Here is a 27,612-nt window from a genome sequence, read left to right on the forward strand (position 1 = left end):
CCGAAGCCAAATGGCTAAGTTGTGGAAGCAAGCTTCTGACAACTTGGAGGCCAGCCAAGCAGTAATGAAGGCGTGGTATGACCACAACACTCACCCGGTGGAATTGGAGCCTGGCCAGAAGGTGTGGGTGATCGAACCAGGAGAGCTTAGCGCCCTCCAGGATCGCTGGTCAAGACCCTTTGAGGTATTGGAGAAGAAGGGTAAGGCTACCTACTTGGTGGATCTTAAGACCCCTCGTCAGCCCCTACGGGTGCTGCATGCCAACCGCCTCAAACCCCACCACGAGAGGCCCGAAGTCATTTTGATGATGGTGACTGACGGAGCAGAGGACGTGGAAAGCGAGCCTCTCCCCGATTTGTTTGCGTCTCAAGAGAAGGATGGGTCGGTGGAGGGAGTGATTCTCTCCCCATCTCTAACTCCTGAACAGCAGGAGGACTGCCGCCAGGTCCTGGGACAGTACTCTTCGTTGTTCTCCCTTGTTCCGGGTAGGACTCACCTGTGCGTCCATGATGTGGACACAGGGGACAGCCCACCTGTGAAGTCCAAGATCTACCGGATGTCAGACAAGGTGAAGGCCAGCATTCACAGTGAAGTCATTAAGATGCTGGAGCTAGGAGTGATCGAACCTTCCAGCAGCCCCTGGTCCAGTCCGGTGGTGCTAGTACCAAAAGCCGCACCACTGGGTGCCCAACCGGAACTGAGGTTCTGTGTGGACTACCGGGGACTGAACTCAGTAACCAAGACTGATGCTCATCCGATCCCAAGGGCGGATGAATTGATTGACCGGCTGGGAGCTGCCCAATATCTAAGTACCTTTGACCTTACTTCTGGGTACTGGCAGATCTCTTTGACTGATGGAGCTAGGGAAAGGTCAGCCTTCTCCACGCCCAATGGCCACTACCAGTTCTGTGTGATGCCCTTTGGGCTCAAGAACGCACCTCCAATACTAGGACCAGTGGGGCCCTGGTCTCCACGCACAGTTGCGTTCAGGTAAATACCTTGACAAAATTCTCAAAAACTGTATTCTACTTATGCAGACTCGATCCGAAATTGTAGTGAATGAAAAAATATCAATGATTGTAGCAATTTATTCATTGCGAAAATATTAGTTAATTGGATCATCATTCATTTCTTCATACAAATCCAAATTCCAATCTTTCAAAAAAATCCACTTTTTTAAATGCCCAATGCATTTCGAGCCAACCGGCTCTTCGTCGGGGGCTAAGTATCTAAAAAATAAATCAACATTACATATTTTCAGAATGAACGTCACAATGATGGTTAAACGTCAGTTTGCAAATACATGATCAAGTTCCACATTTAATAACAACACTCCAAGCTTAAACACGACTGAGTTAATAAGTTGTGTGACCGGATAATGACCCGAAATGACCATCACCATGAATGAATAAAGTTGTGTGAAAAGTGAATGAAACTGAAAGAAATGAAGGGCTCAATGAGACTGTTACCTTGTAACTCGACGGAAAAGAAACGCTCTTCAAGACGAAGAGTTCAATCTGAAAACAGAACACAATGAAATATCGTCTCTGAACATTATAAATGAAAAAGACTGACGAGAACGATCAGGTAACAAATCAAGTGAAAAATCTTACCAACAAAGTAAAGCGTCGTCGAATAAATGTAGAGGAAACCTATCCGACTGCTGATTCAAAAACCAACAGGTGAGTCTAATAGCGGCACGGTGGGAGCATGCGCTTATATCAAAACATGGTGAACATAGATAAGGTGACTAAAAAACGTTGAGGTGACTAAAAAACGTGAACCCATAACCAAATGGGTGAAACTCTCGCGAGAGTAAATACCATTCTGAACATAAACAAGGTGACTGAAAAAAGCACAGGCTCTGATCAAGAAGGATGCTCACTCGTGTATCAGACATAAACGAGGTGACTGTACGCATGAACCCGAATCTAGAAGGAAGAGATACTCGCGTAAAGCTAAAAACAAGGTGGAAGATGCCGCCATCTTAAAAGAGAGCAAAATGTACCCGAAGAGGGAATAGTTGAAAGATAGTGCAAAATACAATATATACCTGGGGAAATCAAAACATACAATGGTGAGGTCACTGGTCAGGGTAATTAAACCCAAGAAAAAATGGTTAATCACATTGATATGTACGTGAAAATGCAGTACTACCCTGATACAAAAAACTGTAACATGAATACATCATAAGTAACAAGCATAGTCTATTTTGTCATTAATGCCTTTCTCCATTAAAGTGTCCAAACGCTTAATCCATCTGTCGTATCTTTGACATACGAGTGCCATTCCTGAACCAACGGTTGTAAAAAGTAATCAATATAATGCCCCAAGGGCTCAAAGATGGTTCCACAACCCGTTACTATAGGTCGCATTGGTGGATTAAACAAATTCTTACTACAATCATTGATATATTGATTCGACATATTTTTTCATTCACTACAATTTCGGATCGAGTCTGCATAAGTAGAATACAGTTTGAGAATTTTGTCAAGGTATTTACCTGAACGCAACTGTGCGTGGAGACCAGGGCCCCACTGGTCCTAGTATTGGAGGTTTGAATTGTTTGGATTCCATGACTGTTGGAATCTACTCCACAGCACGCTATTTAAAAGGACAGTTAAACGAGTAAAATATTGTTTCTAATACGAACTATATCTTACGGAGTGCCTCTACCATCCATTTTGTTGCTCAAGAACGCACCTGCCACGTTTCAGCGTCTGGTGAACCAGATCCTCACTGGAATGGAGAGTTTCTCTGCTGCTTATCTGGATGACATAGCCGTCTTCAGTAACAGCTGGGAGGATCACTTGCGTCACCTGCAAGCTGTTCTCCAGGCCCTGAGACAAGCTGGTTTAACGATCAAGGCCAGCAAGTGCCAGATCGGGCAGGGGTCGGTAGTGTACCTTGGACACTTGGTGGGTAGGGGAGCGGTGCAACCCCTCCAGGCGAAGATCGAGGCCATCATGGCCTGGGAACCCCCCAAGACTCAGACTGAGGTCCGAGCATTTTTGGGCCTCACCGGATACTACCGCCGCTTCGTGAAGGGATACGGTACCATCGTGGCCCCCCTCACGGAGCTTACGTCCAAGAAGCAACCTCGACGGGTAGTCTGGACGGAGGCTTGTCAGCAGGCCTTCGTGAAGCTGAAGCAAGCCATGTGCGAGGCCCCAGTCTTAAGGGCCCCAGACTTTTCCAAGAAGTTCATTGTCCAGACAGATGCATCGGAACATGGCATTGGGGCAGTGTTATCGCAACTCAATGAAGAGGGTCTGGATCAACCCGTGGTCTTCCTATCCCGGAGACTACTTCCCAGGGAACAGAAGTGGAGTGCAATAGAGCGAGAAGCCTTTGCAGTGGTATGGGCTCTGAAGAAGTTGCGGCCATACCTGTTTGGCTCGCACTTCCTAGTTCAGACCGACCACAGACCCCTTCGTTGGCTGATGCAGATGAAGGGGGAGAATCCCAAGTTGTTGAGGTGGTCTATCTCCCTACAGGGAATGGACTTTCAGGTGGAACATCGGCCTGGAGTGGACCACGCCAATGCAGACGGTCTCTCAAGGTATTTCCGCCTTAGTGATGAGAACTCCCAAGGGGTTGGGTAGCTCTCCCCACTTTCAGCTGGGGGGGACGCGTGTTAGACCTGTCAGCCCTTTGGGTGGTCCCTCCTCATCATTATTTATTTTGTCCCACTTTTGCCTCAAACCCTGTTAGTATTTTTTCCTTTTTGGGAACCACCAGACTTTTTAGTATTGATGCAGATTCAGGGAGCCATTTTATCTACCCCTGGAACTTCTGTCTGAGGGCCTGAAACACAAAATGGTGGCCACCCATTGTCACCTGTGACATCACTGGAACCTACCAGCACCTTCCAGAACATTCCAGAACCCTGTGACAGTGTGAGGCAGGTTTAGAATGTTGGGAAGGCATCTCCAGGTTGGCAGTTGGAGTTGGCAGTTGGCACCTGACTGGTGAAGAGAGAGGAGCACAGAACTGAAGGAGGAAGGAGTGAGGCAGCAGGGGTGGAAACTTGTGCCTGGAGTGGGGTCCAGAAACCCACCCTTGATACTAGTCCCTGCTGACTGAGCCCAGCCTGGAGCCCTGTGTGGGAGAAAGCAAGAAAAACCATCTTAAGGACCTGGACAGCCGGAACAGGCCTTAAAAGTGAAGAACAGCAAGTTCCTGACCTGGTTACTGGTAACTTCCTGAAGTCCGACGTCGAGAAGCCTGGAGACCTGGAGCCCGAAGTGGAGAAGCGGTGCTGACTGGAAAGCAGACGTCGTACCCGGAGCCGCCAGAGGTCGAGAGAGGGCGCCGACGGAGGTCGTGGAGACACCAGAGGTCGAGGAGGAAGTCACCTGAGGTCGAGTGTGCGGCGTCGACGGGGGAGTGAAGTCCGCCCTCCGGAGTCGCCGGAGACCGAGGTGAAGCGTGCCAGAGGTCGGGAGTGGAGATCGCACTCCGGAGTCGCCGGAACCTGAAGAGAATCGTGCCGGAGGTCGGGAGTGGAGGTCGCACTCCGGAGTCGCCGGAACCTGAGGAAAGGAGCACCGGAGGTCGGGAGTGGAGATCGCACTCCGGAGCCGCCGGAAGTCGACATCGAGCCAAGGCTGCCCGACGTCATCGAACCGGAGCCGCCCGAAGTCGACATCGAGCCAAGACCGCCCGACGTCATCGAACCGAGGCCGCCGACATCGAACTGGAACCGCCTCCCGGCGTCGACAAGAACTGTCATTGAGCCGAGGCCGCCGACATCGAACCGGAACCGCCTCACGGCGTCGACACGACTCCAGCGGCGTCGGAACTTCATAAAAAGGGCAGTAAGTGGAATAGAGGGCGCCTAAGAGACCATCCTAGAGGCTAGGGAGGTGCTAGAACCAGCTTGATAGTGCCAGGGGTGAGCTGAGACTAATACAGAGGGGTTGTGTAGTGTGGGAGAGCCAGATCTCTAGATTCCCCCTTGATCTACCTCAGTTTAGGCCTCAGCCTTGTCCAAGCCAGGTAGTACCCCCCTCAGGTCATCCAAAACTCTACAAGCTGGGATTGGGCCAAATCATCCCATAGTACCTCAGGAATGTGAACTGATTTTCAAGTGTCACTGTTGGCTTTTATTATTTATTGAGAGCACTGTATTTATTGTATTCATCCTATTTATGGCCTCACAGTATTTATTGCCTCACAGTATTTATTGTTTCACAGTATTTATTGTCGCACAGTATTTATTGTCGCACAGTATTTATTGTCGCACAGTATTTATTGCCTCATAATATTTAATTGCCTTTTATGTAATGCACTGATATTTATGCCTTGATTATTTATGAACTACCTTATTTATTGAATCGTTGAAGTATTATTTATTTGACTTACCCTTCCACAGGAAAAGCCTTGTGTACTGTGATTGTATTATTATTTATTTAATCAGCAACTAAGAGAAAAGAAGATAAAGAGATATATTTTCAGTATAATTTTTTAAGGTGTAGTGTCGTTTTTGGAACGGATGCACGCATGGTTATTGTGTGGGTATGACGTATGCTTAGCACGGTGCCTGATCCCTGACCACTCGAGCCAAGCTACCACAGTGTATGTCTGGGAGAACACCACCACCCTTCCAGTGTGGGAGTGTTTTTCTAACAGTAGAGAATTAATACAAAAACATTATTAGCATAATTTGAACAGTATTGGCACAAAATCCAGAAATCATTTAAGCTTTTATGATAGCAACAACAGTAATAGTATCAACTACAATATATATGTAACACTGAAGGCACATGGGTAATATTTGGAAAAAGTGTACCTGAGTGTCGTCTTCTTTCTCTACAACTTCTTCTGTGGGTGTATCTTCTGCCATCACTTCTTTAGCATCGGGTTCTTTATCATCGTGCAGAACATCGATATTCTTGTCCAACACGGACTCCTCGACTAAGGTGCCATTTGCATCGGGACATTCACTTAAAAAAACATAAAGGTGGGACACACTGCATCATTAGAAATATTCTTCTGAAAAAAGTATCGCATTTGTAGCAAAAGAGCAGTCCAAACGTGATAGGCATGTAAAGAGGATGAACGATCACAGGTATCACCTTTAAAAAATGTTGAGATTTTCACAAACATCGAGCAGCCCAACAGCCTGCCCTTCATGACTGTATGATAGTTTTTAGACAATGAAGTAGAAGACTTGAAACCTGCCACAGAGCTTGGTAGTAACATAATGTCCTCAATTTTTGCAGCAACTATTGATTTAGGATGAGAATGCACCAATGGAAGTTTTTTCTTCCACAAGGATAGCATGGTCGACTAAACCCTGCTGGTCGATTCCACTGTAGAATTAGTACTTCCTCCAGAAACTGGAGGAGATTTCACATTCATACTATACTCTAATTCACATCAATGGAGTTAATACACAAGACCATGAAGGTACTCCCCTGGAACAAAGATACACAAAAAAGCTACAAAACAAAAGTCTCCTTGCCATTTCATTCAGACATGGGAAATACACAATGGGAGAAGTAAAATCATTCGAGGTAAAACAAATATGCCAGGTAACAGTTTTTCCTTGCAAATGTATCACCTGGCATTCCCCAAAGGTCATAATGAGACCCTAACTGCTCTCCAGGCAATCAACTACTGTCCGAGCCTAGAGAAAACATATGATTTCATAGTATGCTAGATTAATGTTATGGTGTTTCTATGTGCTTTGCATCTATAGACAAAGTGCGTTATTGCCATTTGTTTTTGTACATCTCCACTTGCCTAGCAGAACATTTTTACGTTATGTGGTGGTCACTGGGGCACTACACACGGTAAGACCAGGAGAAGAATATCAGGAAGGAGGATACAGGCATTTGGACATGGAAAGACATACACTGTGACAGAAAACATATACATGGATTCGTGGTCATGGGGCAAGGACAGTATTTCAGGGAGACACTAAAACAGGAAGACAGTCACTCGAACACAACTAGTGAAGACATAACAGGCACACAGACATGCATGCAGCCCCAGACAAATATGAACGCCAACATTGGGACCCACTCCACAAACTAAATCAAGACATTTCTACCTACACAGTTTGGGATCTATTGGTGATCTTTATGCATTAACAGGTCTTCAAGTTTTTGTAAGTTACAGAGATGGCTCTCAATAAGCAAACTGTTTAATCCTTGATTAAACAAGTAGAACATGGATAGTTTGAAGTCATGGATAGTTTGAAGTAATTTCCTAAGATATTCATCTGTATGGCAGGAGATGTTGGTTAGAGGTTTATGCTGAACAGAGAGTACTAATAACTGCAACTTTATTTTCAATTATACATTTTTGCTGGTAATGTAACATGAGGCACTTATATTTACATGGTGCTAACGTTAAGTTGGCAAATACAAATCTATGTAAAAAATAAAAACTTACACATGCTTATAGACTTTTCGAATCCCTTTGTGCTTGATCCTGTTGTGACGGCAGAGGCTGTGTGATGAACTAAAAGATTTCTCGCACTGTCGACAAGGATGTCGCTTCATTTGCTGTTCATGAAAAAAATGAACAAAGAAATTATATTTGTCAACTTGGAGGATCTACAAACATCACTGAAGATAGAGTGGTGGACAAAAACTTTTACCATTAACAGCTGAGGCGGATCAGTTGTTTAAATCAATGAGGACTGTGTACCTTAACTGAGGCATGTGGAATTCTACTAGGTTCACTCAGACTTAACATGTATACAGATTTGTTTAGTATACTTATTACTATCATTTATCAGAATTTGAGAGAATATATCCACTTAGGCAGGGCATATTTTATGAAGGCTTCGGAAAGATCCCAAATCTGGCATTTAGCTCGACTGTTGTGAAAAAAAGCAGTAGGGACAAAAAATGTAATAAAACTTAATTTGCTCCGAATGTTTTTTTTTTACAAAGAAATAAACAGTTACTGACGTGTAACAATGGCTCGCCAACTTGGGCACCTTCAAAAGGGCACACACTTTGTGTATCTTACCCACCAAGGTGTATATATGCTTAGGTTTTTTGGCGAAATTTAACTGTCTTTCGAATACGGGAAACTTGGACCGAATCAATGAAAATAAATAAAGAGAAGGTGCAGCACACATGTTGTGTTACCCTACACAGGCTAAAAGGCAGCATACACTTTGAAAAGGCATGCTGTCATACAACTCAGTGAATGACTGAACCATTTGCCCATAATATAGGTGGCAGGAAGAGAAATCGGTACATCTAAGATGGCGCACAAAAACCAGAGAATACCATGACAAGGCAAACTCTGAAAGGTGGCATAAGGGCATGAAAAGTAGAAATGTACCTCGGACAAGCAAAATCACCCTGTGCAAATGTAATCAAAAATATATATGGGCAAACTGATTTGTAGCTATTGTTTTAGATCAAGCATGTGCAGGCAGGAGCGTAGCTTAGTCAGTGAGATTAAAGTGGTGTGCATCTCAAATTTCCCAACTAAAAAGAATTGAGCAAGTAAGGACCAAGGTTTGGAAGGACTGCTCCCATGATGAGCAGTCTCAACACTGATTTGCCTTAAATGGGCCTCTAGGACTGAATGATAGTTTAATGGACATGTACTTCAGAGTATGTGCCTAATTGTACAGTAAGAACACGGAAATAAAAAAGGAATTTATTATCAAATAGCAATAACAAAGTATATTGATGATAAAAAGACAGGTGTGCGACAGTTAATAGTTAACAAATAGAAGATAAAAAAAAACATTCACATCTAGGTGGATTGTTTCCCCACATTCGCACAAAGGGGCTCATTACGATGGCAGGCGGACCGGAGTCCGCCCGCCATCGTTGCAGTGTTTGGGACCACCCGCCAGACACGCGGCTTCAATTACGATGCGCCCATCCAGGGCATTTAACATTACGGACAGTGCTGCTGGCTGCAGCACCGTACGCAATGTTAAAATGTGATGCTGTGCATTTCCCTACACTACGTGGCAGGCACCACGTGGTGCCTGCCACGCAGTGCAGAGAAATGCAGGGTGTACACCCCCCCGACACAAGGGGGCCCGCATCGGGCCCCCAACTCAATCACCACCAGCCTTTCCATGGCGAAAGGCCGTTTTTGACCCACATCCTAATTTGGTGGACGGTGCCTGCTAGGCACCCCCACCATTTTAGGCACCATGTACCGTCCCCCAGGCAATTGGTACGATTACCTTTAGCGGTGAAGTGGCGGATGAACTTTGCGTATGCCGTGGTACCCACCGGCATCCTAATTGGGCAGTGGGTAAACTGCTGTCAGATGGCATAGGCCCGACACCGCACGGCTGGTGGTGGCGGTCCCTCCGCCATCGTAATGAGCCCCAAAGTTCCTATACCATAGTTGGCTGAAATACAGCAAAACTAGAGTGGAAAGGACAAAAACCTCATAATGGGTCCGCCATACACTCCCCACCTGCCCTAGGAAGCATACTTAAATCTTTTCAATTGTAGGAACAAAGAAATACAATAGATGATATGTACTCAACATGCATATTACTACCCAGCATAACACCAAGCAATTGCACACAATGTCTCATTACTGTGGAGAGCTAAAAAAAAATATCTTTCTGGTGTAAAAAACAGCCCACAGAAAGGATGCCATACTACAGCAGATCTCCAAAGAATGCAGAGATTGTAGGTATAAATACGCAGGTCGACATTGTGTGAAGTGTGCACCTCTTATAATCGGTATAATGTAGCGCTTCCTCTGATTGTTATAAAACTTGTAGACAAAACACCACATGCATAGTATTTTAAGTCATCGCATCACTACAGGGACAATTAGTTAAAATTGTGGACCAGTCATTCATGTTTGGGAAGCTGACCAATCAGTGGAAGGTGCCTAGTCTTAGATGAATCAGAACAACCCTGTGTCTTGCATTTAAAACTGCTTTAAGATAAGGTTGCATTTCAAAAGTAGTTAAATCATTAGATTTTTCAAAACACTGTGGTTATAGAAAATCTAATATTCTCCACATATGTCATGGCTTCCTTTTTTAGAAAGTCCATACTAATGAGGTCTAGTGTTACAGGCTTCTCAGAATACTCAGGGTGGGTACTTTATCTGGTAATCTGATAAAAATATAATTCATACAGACTCTAAATTGAATTCAAAGAAGTGGGTGATGGCTCAGACCTCAAAACTAGTGTGAGAATACGTGAATTTGTGTAGCTTACAGCGTAAAAAGCCACTGAATGAAGGCATAAGAACGGAAATCCTCCAACACGCTCCTAAACAAATGTATTTAGATTTAGTCTGGTAGGATCAAAGTCAACCTTTTTTTTTTTTTATCCATGTGGCAAATGACAGTCTTGTATCATCTATAAGGAAAACCGCATCAGCATTTTTTTTCCTTTTTGATGAGGATCTTCCCTCTTGTGTTCCTCAGGGAGGTTTATCGCTCCCTCTTTTTCCGCCCACTGCCGGTGCCACATTGGCTGCTGAGCGCTTGACTAGTTTAACTTTAACATCAATCCTCCCGCTGTCCTGACTTGAGGGTGGGGCACTTGTGGCTGCTGGATTGTGAGATTTCTTCCTTACTGTAGCTACAATCAATGAGCTCTCAGAGATAGATTATGATTTGATTACCAATATATACTTTCTATCCTGTTTAACTGCCCTGGCATCAGCCTGGCTTTTAAATATCTGCTCGACCTGCTGAATCATACGGAGTATGATTGGGAAGAACAACCCTCTTTTTTGGAATATGCTTAATGTTTCCATTAAGGAAGATGATTCTGCCTGCCTGATCTTCCTCCTGATCAACACAAAGTATCTGGTGTCCTCTAATTCCCCATGATAAGCTGAAATACCACCAGGCAGAAAACGTCTAGTCAGATAAGGCTCCTAATTATCTTCTGGGAAATCGGCATATAGATCCTCCTAGATCTTCTGTTCCTCCCTATATTTCTGTCATGTCTACCCTCAGGCTCCTCTTCAGTGTACTCTAGTTTTTCAAATTCTTCCTAGTATATACAATGTTTATGGTAACACGATCATAAAGGGATAAGTATACCATTCTCGCCACCTCTGTCTCTTATATTTGTCTTTATTGCTAAATTTCTTAAGAATGCGATAAGACTTCACTGCTTCCTTTAAAGATTTATTTTTCACCTATAGGGATACTTTTGGGTGTCAAATGTTTTGATGAAATTTCTGCATCAAACATTTTAGTCCTGGTTTTGAAATCAAAATTATAAGTCAACTATTGAAAGCTTTTCGATGGTAAGTTTGCAGTCTGGACGACCTTCATCATCTGCTTAAGAAGTAAAGTCATGCATTTTAACTTGCACATTACCAGGTCAAAGCTGCAGCTGCCTGTAGAAACTTGGAAAACAGATAGCAAAAAAACACTCTAGTTATTACAAGTGCTGAAAAAACAAATTACAGCAACTGTAAATCTGACATACACATACAACAGAGGCAAAGAGAAGACTAATTTCTGTTTATTAGACCAAAACGTACTACTTTTACCCTGGACTATAAATGATTTGTTGCCATTTCTTCGGGTACTTTACCTTTCCATGTTCCTTTTTCATGTGGGTTATATAGGCATCTCGTTGTAAGATCAGCTGATCACAGTCCCAACATGTCCAGCCTGTTTTTTTAACCCCTCCAGCTTTATTATCAGGGACTGGTTTCTTCTCTGTTTTTTCTGTTCCATTTACAGGCTTGACATCCTCCTTGTTATGACTTGCTGAATTCTGAAGCGAAGGTCTAGAACCCAAAGGCAGGTGTATGCCTAAATTCGGGGGACCTTCAACACTTTTCAATGTTCCATGCATAGTCTACAAAATAGGATTCAAAGTAAAACGTAAAATATTAAAACCGGTAACCTAAAACGAAGCACACAATAAAACATAACCAGCAGACATTAAATGAGGACACCCTTAGACATGACAAACCACACCAAATAAGATAAAGGCATAATATCTAAACAGGGAAGAAGTTACATGGAAGAAGTTACAGGGATGTTACATTTACCATCTCAAAATATATGAAATCTAAAATATTAAAATGGAGGGAAGATATTTCAAAGCAATAGCATATTAATCCTCTGGAATAAAGTACAAAGAAGTATTGAACATAGTCAGGATGCTCACTGAAAAATGCCCTGGGTACTTCTAAGAAATATGTCTAGTGATCCAATGAATAACTTGATCCTGATCCCATCTGTTGTGCATCTTTCTGAGCCTAACATAAAAGCTGGCCTCCAACATTGCATTTAGTTTACAACATAATTTAAAAGTTGATGTACTTTTTGCTCCCTCAATTATTTACTCATTGCAGTTATGAACAGTGGATTCACAAAAGGGTGGTGTGCTATTTGCAACGACTTTTTGTGAATTTACTGATAATTAGATTCGCAAAAAGTGGCTGTAAATTGCACACCAACGTTTTGGGAGTCCACTAAGATTTTGCAAACTAACCTAGGTGCTATGGGGTCAGTTTGCAAAATACCCATTCGGACTGGATTGTAATCCATCCAACTGTATACATTTTAACGAGGTAGGTTGCAAACTGCTGAGACTTACCTGATTGGATGCCATCACGAGGATGGTAGCCTGCTTGTTGCTTTTTAAAATAGTATATATAAAGAAAATGGTCTGCATTAAAAGAATTTTTTTTTATATATGTGTGTGTGTGTGTTGTTTTCAAATGCGGTTTATTTTCCTTAAAGGAAACTGGGCTGCATTAAATTACTTAATAAAAAAAATAAAAAGGTAACATTTTGGGAGTGGTCCCTTAGACTACCGCCGACTTCTAAACTTTCTGATTTTTACATTCACAAAGCAAATGGATTACCACCTCATTTGAGGAGTCCGGACTATCAACAGTTTCCACCAAAATTGTGGTCTCAAACCAATAATCCACAGTATTTCAAATCATAATTTGTAAGGGATGCCCAACCAAGTCCCTTCCAAATTCTGATTAGGTATATATTTCTATTCCCATTTTGCAATTCAGTAAGCACTTTACCAAATGGAAAAATAAGTTTAGTACATAGTAAAACCCATTGAGCAATCACAAACCATGTGATTTACGGAATTACAGGATCTCTGACAGCTAAATGGCTTCATACATCTGGTCCTTTTTTCTCAGAATGGCTAGGGGGTGAATGAGGGTAGAGCTAGGACAACTGAATAGTTTTAAATCATGCCTATAGCGAAGGGTCTCTTTTTATGCACCAATATATTAAATTCAGTTAGGATTTTACTGGATTACTTCAAGCAGCATGTTGGAACCATTACAGCTGCTTTAGTGGTGGTTGGTTAGAACATCTGTTTCATTCCTACATTCACATTAAAGTCCATGACCTGGAACTCAGTTCTCTTACATAAAAATCTAATGGTTCCAAATCACACCACGTAATCAGGAACATGCTAGTGAGGACACTGCTTCTTTAGGAGAGATCAACTTAACACCTCTTACCAATACCAACCTCAAACTCTGCATGCTCTGCACACTAGGGAAATATTAGCAGCGTGCTGTGCTGGTAAGTGGCTTGCAATACTTACCAAATAGCTAGCTGGGTCAGCTTTAACTAGGGTACTAGATTGTCCTAGGCGGTGGCAGAACTAACCTACTGGGAGGTCTGTCACATACTGCTTTTTCGCTACTTGTGATGGTATCACAAACAGGATTCCCAGTTCCTAATATTATTTTTACATATATAACCAACTTACTCCTCATCTCCTCAGTCTAACACTTCATCCACATGAGTCTGAGTTCTGTTACTTGGACACCAGTGGGAGTCTGCTCAGAAGCTACCAAATTAAACCACACTTTTGATTCTATTCTAATAACTAGAAGTCTGCTAGCAATCAGTCAGAATAAGCTGACCACACTGGTGGGCCATCTGAACCTAAAGGCTGTGCTTCATATGTGTTTATGGCTCTGAGTGTCATATCTGGAAAATAAGGTCTGGTTTATATCTTTCAGTTGTTCTATACTTTACCTTCCCAATTTTTCTGTTACTGAAAGACTATGTTGATTTGATTTAGAAAGAGTTACAACATCCTCTTACCTTTATGTGATCCGTCATCAGCTGCTTTTGTGCATACAGAAGTGAGCAGTCTGGGCACTTAAAAACAGACACCTTTTGGTTTTCAATATGCTGATCAAAATGGCGAAAGAGCAGGGATTGCAGGGTAAACACTGTGTCACACATGGAGCACTTATAGATGGTTCTAAGAGGAGGAAAAATGCAACAAACATCAGTCAAAACCTATGTGACTTAAGGGTAAGTGTATTTCATTCAACAACATGATTTACCAAACTGTAGTAACTGGATGGCTACCCATATACCACTTGTTGCTCCATACAGGTTTTATTATACTGCACACTGCTACAAATGTATGATAAAATAGTCATGTACAATTCATATCTGAGGTACGTTATCCATGGATTTTGGGTATGCACAGTCAAATTTGATATCAGTAACTACATTATTCATCACACAAGTAGAAAGTGTGGAATACCATAGGCCGAAGACATCTCACCAGTGATCAAACTCAGCTTTGTGTTCTGTCACAACCTCAGATTTGTTTTTAATCATCCTTACAAACTGTAATTTGTTTGATTAAAATATTCACTATCTTGGCTTTGATCACTCAATTATCCTGATTTGAGGCTGTTAAGGCTACAATTGTACATGAAAGCGAAATATAAATCACTGATAACCTAAAGTAAAAGAAACAGCTGTTTGCATTCCCACACTTTTATGTTAATTTTACATCATTAAATCTTTTTTTATATGAAATATGGAAGATAATGCAGACACTAGAAAGGACAACTGAAAAAAAAGAAAATACTTATGAGGAACTATGTAAAAAGAAGAGGATAAACCCTTAAAAAACATGAAAAAATGGGTATAAAGCAACACCCAAGATAAGGTTCTACAGCCGTACATTATTTCCAGTCTATCTTTTTATAATTTGGAAAAAAATGGAATTGAAAAAACAAATGAAAGAATACAATAAAATGTTTATTTAAATAAAAAAAAATCTTGTGTGAAAAGAAGAATAGAAACTGAAATTTACAAACTAGTTGGAACCTGGAATTGCAGACTGCCACGTTTGCCAAATTACTAACCTTCAAGAGCACACACTGTCGTCTTTGCGAAATTCAAGAAAAGATCCTACCCCAGCCAGCCCGAGCAATTTCCTACTTTCAAAAGACAAACTGCAGCCAAGATCTCAATGCCATTATATCTATTTATACTGGAGGATTTCTCCACAGCTTTTTTTATGTGTAGCTATGTCTTGATAGTAAATCTACCAAGAGTAAAACTGACCGCTGAACACGGGTGGAAGCACTGAGGTACGAATCAGAATCGACCATAATGAAATGGGACTGTCAATTGTTACTTCAGAGCTCATCAAACCAGGACTACTTATATTAATAATAATAATAATAATAATAATATAAAATAATAATAATAATAATAATAATAATAATAATAATAATACTGCATTTTATAAAGCGCGAACAGCTACCTCGCAATGGAGGTGTCCCGGCGCTAGAGGAGTACAGTTGACCTAGAGGCAGAAGGAAAGAGGCTAGCGGGGATGAATGAAGAGCCACGTTTTCAGTAATTTCTTGAAGCAAGGCTCAGAAGGTGCCTGTTGAATTTCTTGAGGTAGGGTGTTCCAAAGAGAGGTGACGTTTGCCGAGAAGGTCCGGCCGCCTAGTCGAGCCTTTCTCGATCGAGGAACAACCAGCTGAACACGGCAGTTGGACCGAAGTGCACGTGTTTGGGCATACCTTGGAAGACGTTTTTTCAGATATTCTGGGCAGGATCCATGCAGAGATCTAAATGCTAGCGTGAGTGCTTTGAATTTTATTCTGCTGGTCACTGGCAGCCAGTGCAGAGAGCGAAGATGCGGAGAGACTGACTGTCTGAGAGGAATTCGCAGTAACAGTCTTGCAGCCGCATTTTGGACTACCTGGAGTTTTTGCGTCAGGTATTTAGGTTGGTCAAGGTAAAGTCCATTGGCGTAGTCCAGCCGAGATGTGACAGTGGCGTGGATAACCGTTTTCCGGCAACTCTCCGGGAGGAATCTCAAGATTTTCCGGAGATTTCTAAGTTTGCTGAAGCAGCACCCGGCAACTTGTTGGATGTGGGCGGTGAAGGCCATACTATCGTCCCATCTAACTCCAAGGTTTTTTGCCGAGCGGCTGGGCGAGGGGGCTGGGCCCATCTCCGTTGGCCACCAAAAATCTGAGGCGGGGGTAGGGCCTCTGCCGAAGAAGATCACTTCGGTCTTATTGGCATTCAGTTTTAATTTATTCGTGTTCATCCAGTGGGAGATATCTTGGAGGCATCCTTTGAAGTTCGAAAAGGACTCCTGCGTCATCTCCGAGTATGGAAATACCAACTGGGTGTCATCGGCATAAGAAATTGCCTTGACACCCCAGTTGGCAATCAACGTAAAGAGAGGCGCAAGGTATATATTAAATAAAAGGGGGCTGAGGGCCGACCCTTGTGGGACTCCACAGCTAAGGGCCTTAGGGGCTGAGGAAATCGTCCCTAGTGCCACCTTTTGTGTCCTCTCGGACAGATAGGAGTGAATCCATCCCAGCGCCTTGTCCTGGATGCCTATCTCGGCCAGCCGGCTGAGTAGTCTGGCATGGTCCACCGTGTCGAAGGCGGCCGACAGATCCAGGAGTACCAGCATTGCTGAGTTGCCTGCATCCATCGACCACCTTATTGATTCAGCTACCTCGATGAGCGCAGTCTCCGTACTAAAGCCTGGACGGAAGCCTGACTGTGTCTCATGTAGTACATTATTTGTTTCTACAAATTTGCTAAGTTGGCGCTGTAGGATTTTCTCTAGCATTTTCCCGGGAGCGGCTAAGAGTGATATAGGGCGGAGATTAGTAAGGTCTTCTGGATCACCATTGGGTTTTTTTTTTTAATGGGAGGAGAGTGGCATGTTTCCATACATCTGGAAATGTACCCGAGGAGATGGATGAATTCCAGATGTGTTGTAGTGTAGGTGCTACAAACTCAGCAATGGAGCTCCATAGTTTTGCTGGGCAGGGGTCGTCAGGGGAGCCGGATTTGCATCGAGTGAGTTCTTCTCTCGCCTCGCTCAGAGGGATAGTCATAAACTGGGTGAGGGTCACGTTAGGTGCGTCTTTAAACACGAGGTCCTGTTTTACCGTGTTTATTTCAGGTCCAAAGGATTCATACACCTTTTTGATCTTTTGATCAAAGAACTCGGAAATTTGCTCGCAGAGAGTAGCTGTCGGTGCGACCTCCCTCTCAATGCACTTAGGCTTAAAAAACGATTGTACTACTTTAAAAATCTGTTTGCCTGACTGCTCTGCCTGAGAAATAGAGTCCGCATAGTATTGTTTTTTACCTTTCCTAATGGCTTTCCGCAGTTTTTTGGAGGCCTCCTTATATATCGTTCTTTCTTCCTGGCTGTAGTTTGCTCTCCATAACCTTTCCAGCTTTTTGCAAGCTGCTTTCTCTTTCCTTAGGTCCTGCGAAAACCAGGGCGCTGAGGGGGATTCTCTCTTTACTCAGGTCATTACTTCAGGATTATCTTTATATTGCATTTTATTACACTGGGAGTGCCTTAATTTCACAGGTAATTACTTTTTTTTTTTTAAATAATGTTTTATAAGATCTGCAATTACATTTCTGTCGAAAGAGATAATGCTTTGACAAAGTCTCACCAGGTAACACTATACATCGTGATACAGTAGTTTTACAGTTATGATTATTATATCTCCTCATCCGCGTCTTGATCTACAACAGGAGGGGTACATATATGACCTCTATAGGCATTCCACTTCACCCACATTCTCCCCCATTTCTCGGGGCACCCTCTGTGAATATACGCAGCTTTCTCAGCCACCATGTCCATTTCCCTGCACCACTCTATCAGGGTTGGGGCCTGCGCTATCCCCCATTTCTGAGCTATGTTACGCTTAGCAATCATCATCCCCGTTGCCGCCCACTGTTGATCTGCGTGATTGAGGTCCGTTGGCTCCCATATGTTCAGTAGGCAACATCTGGGATTGAACGGGACTGGGTTCGCACTGACCTCTGTGATAGTATCCATTACTGCCGTCCAGGATAGTGTAATCATCGGGAGTGTGATAAAATGTGCCTAAGCCGTCACATTGGCGCATACAGCGTCAGTGGCTCTGCCTATCTTATGCATTGTCACCCGTGTGTAATAGGTCCTATGTAGTATTTCTAGCTGTACTAAATGCAGTCTAGAGGAGACTGCTACCTCTCTAGGTGATGCAATCGCATTCTGCCGGTCGGTGTCCTCCAAGTCCCCAACCTCTGCCTGCCAGACTGCCCTGAGTCGTACAAGGGGTCTGATTGACTATGGACAAATTTTCGGTAGGTAAGAAAAATTGCTTTCTTGTCTAAGTAGTCTGTTAACAATCGGTCCTCTAAGGGGGGCGATTCAGGAAGTACCTCCACTACTGGAATGGCTGTGTCTAATGCATGTTTGATCTGCATATATCGGAACTTTTCACCAGGAGCCGTTTCGCAGTGTTCCTGCAGGTAGTCAAAGGTGACGACCTTTCCCTCTTTCCAGAGATCTCTATTAAGTCTAATTTTTGAAACTCTTTGCTCTTTCCCAGGGTACCCAGTCTGCTGGTATCCCACAGCGGGGTGTATTGCGTAAGTCTGTCAGCCCATCCCAGGTGCCGTGTCACTGTGTGTCAAACATGAACCGTGTTTGCTGCCGGTCCCAGTAGTCCCAGTGTTTTCTGTTTGTTATAGAGTACTTTATTGACTCCCCCCGGCCCCAGAGCCACTCTGTCTAGGCGGTATGCAGGGTCAGTGTCAGGTGCGTGAATCCACTGAGCGATACCCCCATCGTACCAGCTCCTAGTCAGTTTACACGTGGCCACTCTTGCCGGCTTGCTATCGCACAGGAGGGTAGTAGCAGCGGAGTTTATTGCTTTAAAATACGAATGTGGAACTCGGAAGGCCATATTGTGTAGGGCATAGAGAAATCTGGGAAAGGACATCATTTTAAAAAGTGCAGCTCTGCCCAATAGTGTGAGCGGCAACGCTCGCCAATGTGTAATAACTCGCATCAGTCTTTGTAACGGTGCTTTGAGATGGAGTGTTAGGATTTCATCTGGGTCAGACATTACATATATCCCAAGGTATTTAAAGCTATCTGTCACTACCTGGACCATACATCCCTTAGGCAGCCGGGGAGGTGGACCAGACAGAATATACAGTACGGACTTCTCCCAATTAATTGTGTACCCGGACACCGACCCAAACACTTGACAGATATTAAGCAATGCATGGAGGGATTGTGTCGGGGAGGGCTACATATACCAGGACGTCGTCGGCATATAGTGAGATACGATCCTCCCACAATTACTTGAAATGATATTTGATCTTGATTAAAATTACTTTTAATGTAATCTTGTAGGGATTCTGCCTTTTTCTGTGTGGTCACCCCAGAGTTTTGCTAGCTTTAGAACTCTGTGTCCTTTGCTCCTGCTAACCTTTCAACATGGTTAAATTGGCTTATTCCTAACTGGCACATTTAACTTGCCCTAGTACAAGGTGTAGAAAGTGCACACGTCTTAAAGTTAAATGCCACTTGGGGACTGCAGCACCTATTGTGCCATTCACTACATGCCAACTCTGTAGCCTGACGGCTGCATTGTAAAATCTGCAGTGCAACCCATTAAAATAACCCTTTTTATCAGGTATAAACCTCCTTTTTTAAATGTTAAGAAATCTCCTCCCCAAAAGCCTTGTAGTACACAAGGTAGGGGGCATGGTATTTAAAAGTGGGACATGTAGAACATTTATATTACCTTGTCCCTACAGTGACAAAGCCTAAAAAGCTATTTTCACTGCGACACCTAGATGCCCAATGTAGAAAACCAGCAAATAATCAAACTATTTTTGATTATTATTAAAAATCAATTTCAATGGTGAAGTTTCATTTTCAATAAATATCAAGGAAAAGTAACATTTAGAAAGTTACATTTTCTCTCTCTGAAGTTCCTGAATGCTAATTTGCATTAACCCTTCAGCAATTCCCTGCCTATGCTTGGCCCTGGATTAGGTGGGAACGAGGTGTGAAATACCACCCCGGAGCAAACAATAGGCTGACCTGAAAGGGCAGAGAGGACTTCTCCGAACTCCACATAGTATTCTCAGTAAGGGCATTAGGCATACTGTGACACCACCCTCTCAAATCCTGATTTACAGGTCTGTTGAGCCACATAGAAGACTTGGGGCACTCCTGAATGAGAGACAACAGGAGGATGCCAAGATAATTCCCTGTCTAGTGTGTTGAAGGACTCTGCTATTGTCCTACCACACTTTGGTCTTTGGGTTTGTTGTGGAGTGCAGTGAATTTTAGTGTTGAATATGAGAGGACACTGGTGATTTCCCTATGACACTCCCACAAACATCCTTAGAGCCCAAGTTTAATGTGGCCGAAGATGTTTGCCATCTTGAAAATGCTCTGACAGAGGGCATGTTGGGCCTGTTTGCAGTAAGGCAAACTGAAACTACTATAAAAGTAGGTAGGGTTTGCCCTGTGAACCTTTGCCCCATTGGTTAGGGAGTGCCCAGGAAACACTCACTCACCAGCTGGTGCCAGGTATAAATGTGGCCCCTCCAAGCACCGACTTCAGAACACTTTCTGGACCTGCTGGATGTCAGAAGAGGACTGGACCTGCTGTCTGGGACCTCAGAGCAGCCCTAATCTGTATCCAGAACAAATAAATGAACGCCAATGGTCAATTGGCTGAAATCCTATGTAGCTACAGAAAGACAATAAGCTGAAAGATGTATTTTACATGAACAGCCCAGCTGACCAGTAGTAACTGGACTTTTCTGTTGTCCTCGGCCTGATACCTGGAGGATCTCTAGGTGCCCTCCTCTGAGGTCTTAAGGGGATTAGAAGTATACTCCTATAGTTGATTGGGACTTAGGGACTTAATTTAGAGTTTGAGGGGCTACTCTGTCACAAACAAGACGGATCTCCCGTTCGCTGTCATACATGAGCTATAGGTTATAATGGACTGAGGGGCCTGATTTCGAGTTTGACAGAGGACCCCATCAACCAAACTCACAACGTAAAATCTTTGACTAGAACAAGCCTGGTTGGTGTATCTGACCCGTGATCCATTCCGGATAGTCCTCAAATCATCCCTAGGTTCCAGTCTACCGCAACATTGGCTTATCTTTGATGCGTTAATTCATATCTATGGTTCCCCTTGTCATATTTTTTGTCCTTTTGTTTTATTAAATTTTACTCTATTTTTTCTCATTTGGTTTGGGATCTTCAAGGGTTCAACCTGAGAAGAGATGTGATTATTACCTGAGGTTGGCAGTCACCTACCCCAAATAATAATCACATTTCTTAAAAATATGAATGTAATATTTTAAAATACCATTGCCTTAACCCCAAGAAAAATATTATTACCCCATACACAACGCATCTGGAGCCCTAAAAACCCCTTACTACCCCTGGTCACAACTTATCTAAGGCCTAAAACCTCCTCACTACCGCTAAACAATACCCATCCCTGAATCCTAAAATTTCCTAACTACCCCTATATACTAGACATGCCTGAGCCCAAAAAGCATCTTACTACCTCTAAACACCAACCATCCCAGAGCTCTAAACACTCCTTACTACCACTTTACCGTCTCTAAGGCAACAAACTACTTATTACTTCTACACTACCCATCCATGAACATTAAACATCCATTATTTCACCTATACAAACTTAAAAAATGTAAACCGTATTTTAATATTCATAGTTCTGGATTACTTATTCATTAATTAATTAGAATAAATGTAATCTAATATAAGGGATGGGGTCCCCAGGTGAAAGCAGCCAAGGGAGGGGGAGAACGTGGCCCTCCTCCTTCCCCACTGCATTGTGGCTGGGCCCAGGAGCCAAAATTGGCACAGAAGGGGGGGGTTGCGCAGCCCCCTTCCCCATTAAGTTGCGGCTGGGCCCCAGAGGGTTGGGGTCCCCAGGGCCGTTCTGGCCCCAATACTCATTTCACAAAAATGTAACCTTAACAGGAAGCACTCACAAATATAAACATAGCAGGTGCCCCTGTTGAAGCTCCACTTCTGTAAATGCTATATGATCCTAACTCCTGGGCTTGGCGAAGGCAGAGCAAGAGTGTTCTCAGCGACTTCATATTGAAAAACGATATGAAATATTTCATAGAGGTGAATTTATTAACAGGCGGGTGATGCTTATATAGGGTAGTGGTGCCCCTAGGGAAAATTCACAATCTGGTAAGCTCTGACCTCATCTTGAAAGCGGTGCTGAAGGGTAGAGAGAACCACCCTTCTCCCTATAATGTGGCCTTGGTCAGCTCAACAACAAAATCACATTCCCCAGAACACGCAAAATTACAATCCAAACATAATTAAATGCCAGTGTCGACAATCAAGTTCTCTTCTTTTATTGATCTTTTCTTCTCTTTATTTCTTTTCGTTGTACTAATTTCTTAGCCAACATGTGTTTCGTTGCCAGTGGGCACACTGTCCCGCGACTTCTCCAAGGCTCAATCTTATGTGTATAGAACATCTTTTTCGGTGTTAATTTCGTCCCGAAGGATATGTAAATTCCAACTCCTCCCCATGTATTCCTGGTAAAATCCTCAATGCTGTATTAACCAGTCATCATGGTTGGTGCACCCCATGTACAGGGATTGTCATAAATATGCCTGTCCCAGAATTGCTGTCTAGCGAGTATGCTGCAATTAGAAAGAGGGTCTCTCAGATAATGAGCTGGAGTCCAGCACTGCCCCAAATACCAGGAAATATATTGGTGATCCCATCCCGGGACATACAGTCAGTCAGTCAGTCAGTCAGTCAGTCAGTCAGTCAGTCAGTCAGTCAGTCAGTCAGTCAGTCAGTCAGTCAGTCAGTCAGTCTATCTCCGTGTGTGATCTCAATCGATTGAGATCACACACACGGATGGGATCACCAATATATTTCCCCGTATTTGGGGCAGTGCCTGTATTTTTCTTTCGTTGATCTATTGGAGCGCAATCTGTATGAGTGGGTTCTTTCTTGTCCTCTCCTGGTGACAGCAACGTCCATGGTTCTCCCTTTAAATTGCTAGGGGTATGCAAATGTGGAAATCACTTGGATACTTCCCTGTTTGACCCACCCACCTTAGTAGTAGCCAAATGTCTTCCTGTCTTTTGCCAGGATGCCAGAGAGCTAAACAAGTATCCCCCCAGCGTGTTTCCGGACAATTTTGTTGAGGAGGTCTTGATGCAGAGGAATAGGAGGACATGACCACAAAACAAAGAAGCACTTACTTCATATAGTTAAGAGAAAGGACCCTTGATTGGTGGAGATTTAGGTCTTTGTAGTCTTGTCGTTTTCTTTACAGGAGGCTTCTTGTTATCACATATTTCTAGATAAAACCGCACCAGGAACAATCACGTTGCCAAAACGCAGACAAGATCACTGGAGACATTTCCTCGTGCTTGTATATACAGCTGTAGTGTAGAATACCTACTGGGCATTTACTCAAGGAGGTAGCACTTAGTAATTAACCAGAAGAAAGAACTCCACTTGGGTAGATATTTTGTGAAAAACTGTGGACTCTTGTTGAATAAAAGGGCAGGTGTGGTTCCTTTGTGGCTGAGTCACTAACACAGCTAATGATACATCCACACAGACACTCCTACGCCCACTCACAGAAGCACTTAGTCACTCATGCACCCACTCACAGCCCCATTTAGCCACTCACAGACCCATTCAGATACATACACCCACTCACAGACTGACTAATACTCATGCAGACCCATACAGCCACTCACAGACCCACTCATGCACCCGCTAACAGACCGACTCACACACTCATGGAGGCACTTGCAAACCCACTCAAACACTCACACCTACTCACAGACCCAGTGACACACTTATGCAGTCACTCCCAGACCCATACAGACACTCACGCACCCATTGAGACACTCACGCACTCCCTCACTCACTGACCCACTGAGACACCCATGCACTCACTAACACACCCACTCTCAAAGGTTAGTTAGAAAATAAAATTTAGAAAACCTTAGAAATTCACTTATAAAACCAAAGGTTACAGGGAATTTATAGTTCGGAAACAACATTTGTTTTAAAAACTAGAAATTCACTGAAATATCCAAAGGTTACAGGGACGTTATAGCTGGAAAATAGAACTTTAAAAAACATTAGAAATGCACTAAAAAACAGAGGTTACAGTGTTATAGTTAGGCTCACATTTCACTCGTACTAGGCAGTGAAATTCAGCAGTTATAGTTAGCTGAGCTAACTATAACTTACGCCCCCCACAATGCAATGCTTATGACCTCACATATTACATCACTCATGACATGGTTAGTGACATCACTGACATCATCCACAGCAGCACTCATGCACCCACTCACACCCCTATAAGACCTCTCAAACCCATTCACACACCCACACAATCACTCACATACCAATTCACAGACCCATACAAGCACTCACACAACCACCTACTGAGCCATACAACCACTAACACACCCACTCATACAGCTACTCAAACAATCACTCACGCATCCATACTGCTACTCATACGACCAGTAACTCACACAGTCACACACTCACCCATACAGCTACTTATACACCCACCTATACAGCCACTCACTCACCTATACACCTTTTCAACACAGCCACTCACTTACCCATACAAACACTCACACACCCACACAACTACTTATATACCCATTCACACATCCATACAAGCACTCACACATCTGCCTACTCATCCATATTCCATTCACACAAACACTCTACCATACAGACACTTACACACAAACTCACTTACCCACACAGCCACTCAGTCACCCATACAGCCACTAACACATCCAGTCACTCACTCATAGAGCTATTCAGACACCCACTTACTCACCCATACAGGCACTCACCCACACAACTACTCACACATCTACTTAGAGACCCATACAGCCAGTTACACACCCATACAGGCACTCAGACACCCAGTCACACACGGATATACACAGTCACACACATAATATACATTAGAAATAGTTTCACTCAGTAGTACATAAAATATACTATTTTAACTTTTGTAGTACCTTGGTATATATGTTTAACACTCACGGACCATATCATAAGTAATATAATATGCAAGGTCATAAGCAGTTCATTGCAGGGCACGAGTTGTAGGTAGTTCAGCTAACTAGAACTACTGAATTTCTCTGGTTTTGTACGAGTGAAATGGTAGCCTAACTAGAACGTCCCTGTAACCTTTGTTTTTTTCAGGGAATGTTTAAGGTTTTTTTCAATTCTATTTCCTAACTATAATGTCCCTGTAACTTTTGGTTCTTTCAGTTACTTTCTAAGGTTTTTGTAATTATAACCTTTGGTTTTATCAGTGAATTTCTATGGTTTTTTTATTCTATTTCAGAACTATAAAATTTGTATATAATTAGATACTGAACATTACATATGATCGATAAACTACTTATTTTTGAAAATTAATCTATTTAAAAAGTACAATAATCATCTGATTTCAAGACATTTTTTGTTTTTGAATAACGCCGTGATTGCCGAGGACATACAGCGAACACCGCGTGTTTTTGACAAAGTGTAAAGAACATATATAGACATATTTTAAATAAAGTTTGAGTCTAGCTGTTTAGTAAGGTATTGATTTAACTTTCCCCTTTGTATACATTTGTCAAAAAAGTACATCTGAAATGCATTTTCCTTGTTCCCGGCGACACCGGACAGTAGTGATGACGTCGGTGGTCGTGAATACTGCACGTTTTTGACAAGGTGTAAAACACATATATAGACATCTTCTATTTAAAGCTTGAGTCTAGCTGATTAGTAAGATATTGATTCAACTTTCCCTATTGTATACATTTATCTCAATCTGTGAGTAGGTGCATGGGTGCCGCTGTGCATTTGAAAGTAAGTATATGACTGTCTGACTGACTGGATCTGTGAGTCGATACAGGAGTGTCTAAGTGGGTGTCTGAGTGGGTGAGTGAGTCTGTGCATGAGTCTCTCAGTGGGTCTATGACTGGAAGGGTGAGTGTCTGAGTGGTTTTGTGAGTTGGTGCATAAGTCTGAGTGGATCTGTGACTGGGTGTGTGAGTGACTGTATGAGTGTGAGTATGAGTCGGTCTGTGAGTGGGTGTATGAGTGTCTCAATGGGTCTGAGAGTGACAGCATATGTCTCTGAGTGGGTGAGTGATGGGTGCATGCATGAGTGTCTGAGTTGGTCTGTGTCTGTGAGGGTGAGTGTCTGGGTGGGTCTGACAGTGGAAGTGTGGTTCTGTGAATGGATGTGTGAGTCTTTGGGTGGGCGAGTGGGTGCCTGTATTTCTGAGTATGAGTAGGTGTGTGAGTCTGAGTGTATGAGCAAGTGACTAGGTACATAGGTCTCTATGAGGGTCTGTGACCAAGTGTGTGAGTGACTGTATGGGTGTGTGAGTGGGTGTATGAGTGTCTCAGTGGGCCTGTGAGTACATATGTGAGTGTGTGAATGGGTCTGTAAGTTGGAGTGTGAGTCTCTGAGTGGGTCTGTACAAGGGTGCATGACTCTCCGAGTAAGTCTGTAAGTGGGTCCATGAGTATCTGAGTGGGTCTGTGAGTGGGTGCATGAGTACCCAGGTGGGTCTGTCAGTGGGTGTAAGAGTCTCTAAGTGGGCATGAGACTGCGTGCATAAGTCTATGAGTGGGTCTCTGAGGTGGTGCGTGATCCGAGTGGGTCTGTAAGAAGGTGCATGAGTACCTGAATGGGTATGTGAGTAGGTGCATGAATATCTGAGTAGGTATGTGACTGAATGTATAGGTGTGTGAGTGGGTACGTGAATGGGTATATAAGTGTCTAAGTGAGTTTACGAGTGCGAACATGAGACTGTGACAGTCACCAGAGAGTGTGTACAAATATATAAATAATTTTTCACCAATATTCACAAAGACATTGTGAACCCTGCGATGGTTCACAGCCTAAATAATCTCAACGGACAGCAGTTCTCTCACTTTAAGAGCAATCAGGTAGTGACATATGCCTCCTGCAGGAAACTCATCTAATCTCCAAAGATGTCCCCAGAATGCAGTCCCGCTGGTTCCCATGCCAACTTTGGTCTTCGTGCCCCACTAAAAAGGGAGGGGTGGCCATTCTCATTTCATGAGGGTTCAAAGGGGAAATACTATCCACAGTAACAGAAGTTTAGGGATGCCTCCTAGCAATCTGGCTCAGATTGGGCACCTTCCACCTTGGTAAATATTTATGCACTTAACGAGCACCAGGAATCTTTTATTTCTAGTTCCTTGGTGTCTGCGCTTTGATCTCCTGATGCCGTTTTCATGATCGGTGGAGTCACAAACTTGGTTATGGAAACTGATACGGATCACTCAGGACAGCACTCCAATCAAACAGGGGCCATCTCTACTGTCGGGTTACAACGGCTTGCAGATTGTGGTCTACAGGACACCAGGCGATGACTGTACCCCTCTACTAGAGACTATACATTTTACTCTGCAGCACACAAAACATATGCACGCATTGACCATTTCTTCGCAATCCCAACCCTATTAGCTCTTA

General features: G+C 43.2%; 1 protein-coding gene across 2 annotated transcripts in view; it reads right to left on the reverse strand.

Annotated features, from left to right (window-relative positions):
- Positions 1–27,612, reverse strand: part of ZNF532 (zinc finger protein 532) — a 368,986-nt gene that overhangs the window by 51,327 nt on the left and 290,047 nt on the right. Inside the window, exons 6-10 of one of the 2 annotated variants that reach the window (XM_085630440.1) lie at positions 14,033–14,195; positions 11,523–11,792; positions 7,405–7,517; positions 5,795–5,948; positions 5,382–5,425 (exon numbers count right to left, since the gene is read on the reverse strand). In XM_085630440.1, the coding sequence (XP_085486566.1) occupies positions 5,411–5,425; positions 5,795–5,948; positions 7,405–7,517; positions 11,523–11,792; positions 14,033–14,195 (715 nt within the window). In that variant the 3' untranslated portion in view covers positions 5,382–5,410. Of the gene's footprint in view, positions 1–5,381; positions 5,426–5,794; positions 5,949–7,404; positions 7,518–11,522; positions 11,793–14,032; positions 14,196–27,612 lie in introns of those variants that run through there. The other variant, XM_085630431.1, reaches the window with a different exon arrangement.

Source organism: Triturus cristatus, chromosome 2_1 (assembly GCF_964204655.1).
Source record: "Triturus cristatus chromosome 2_1, aTriCri1.1, whole genome shotgun sequence".
NCBI lineage: Eukaryota > Metazoa > Chordata > Amphibia > Caudata > Salamandridae > Triturus > Triturus cristatus.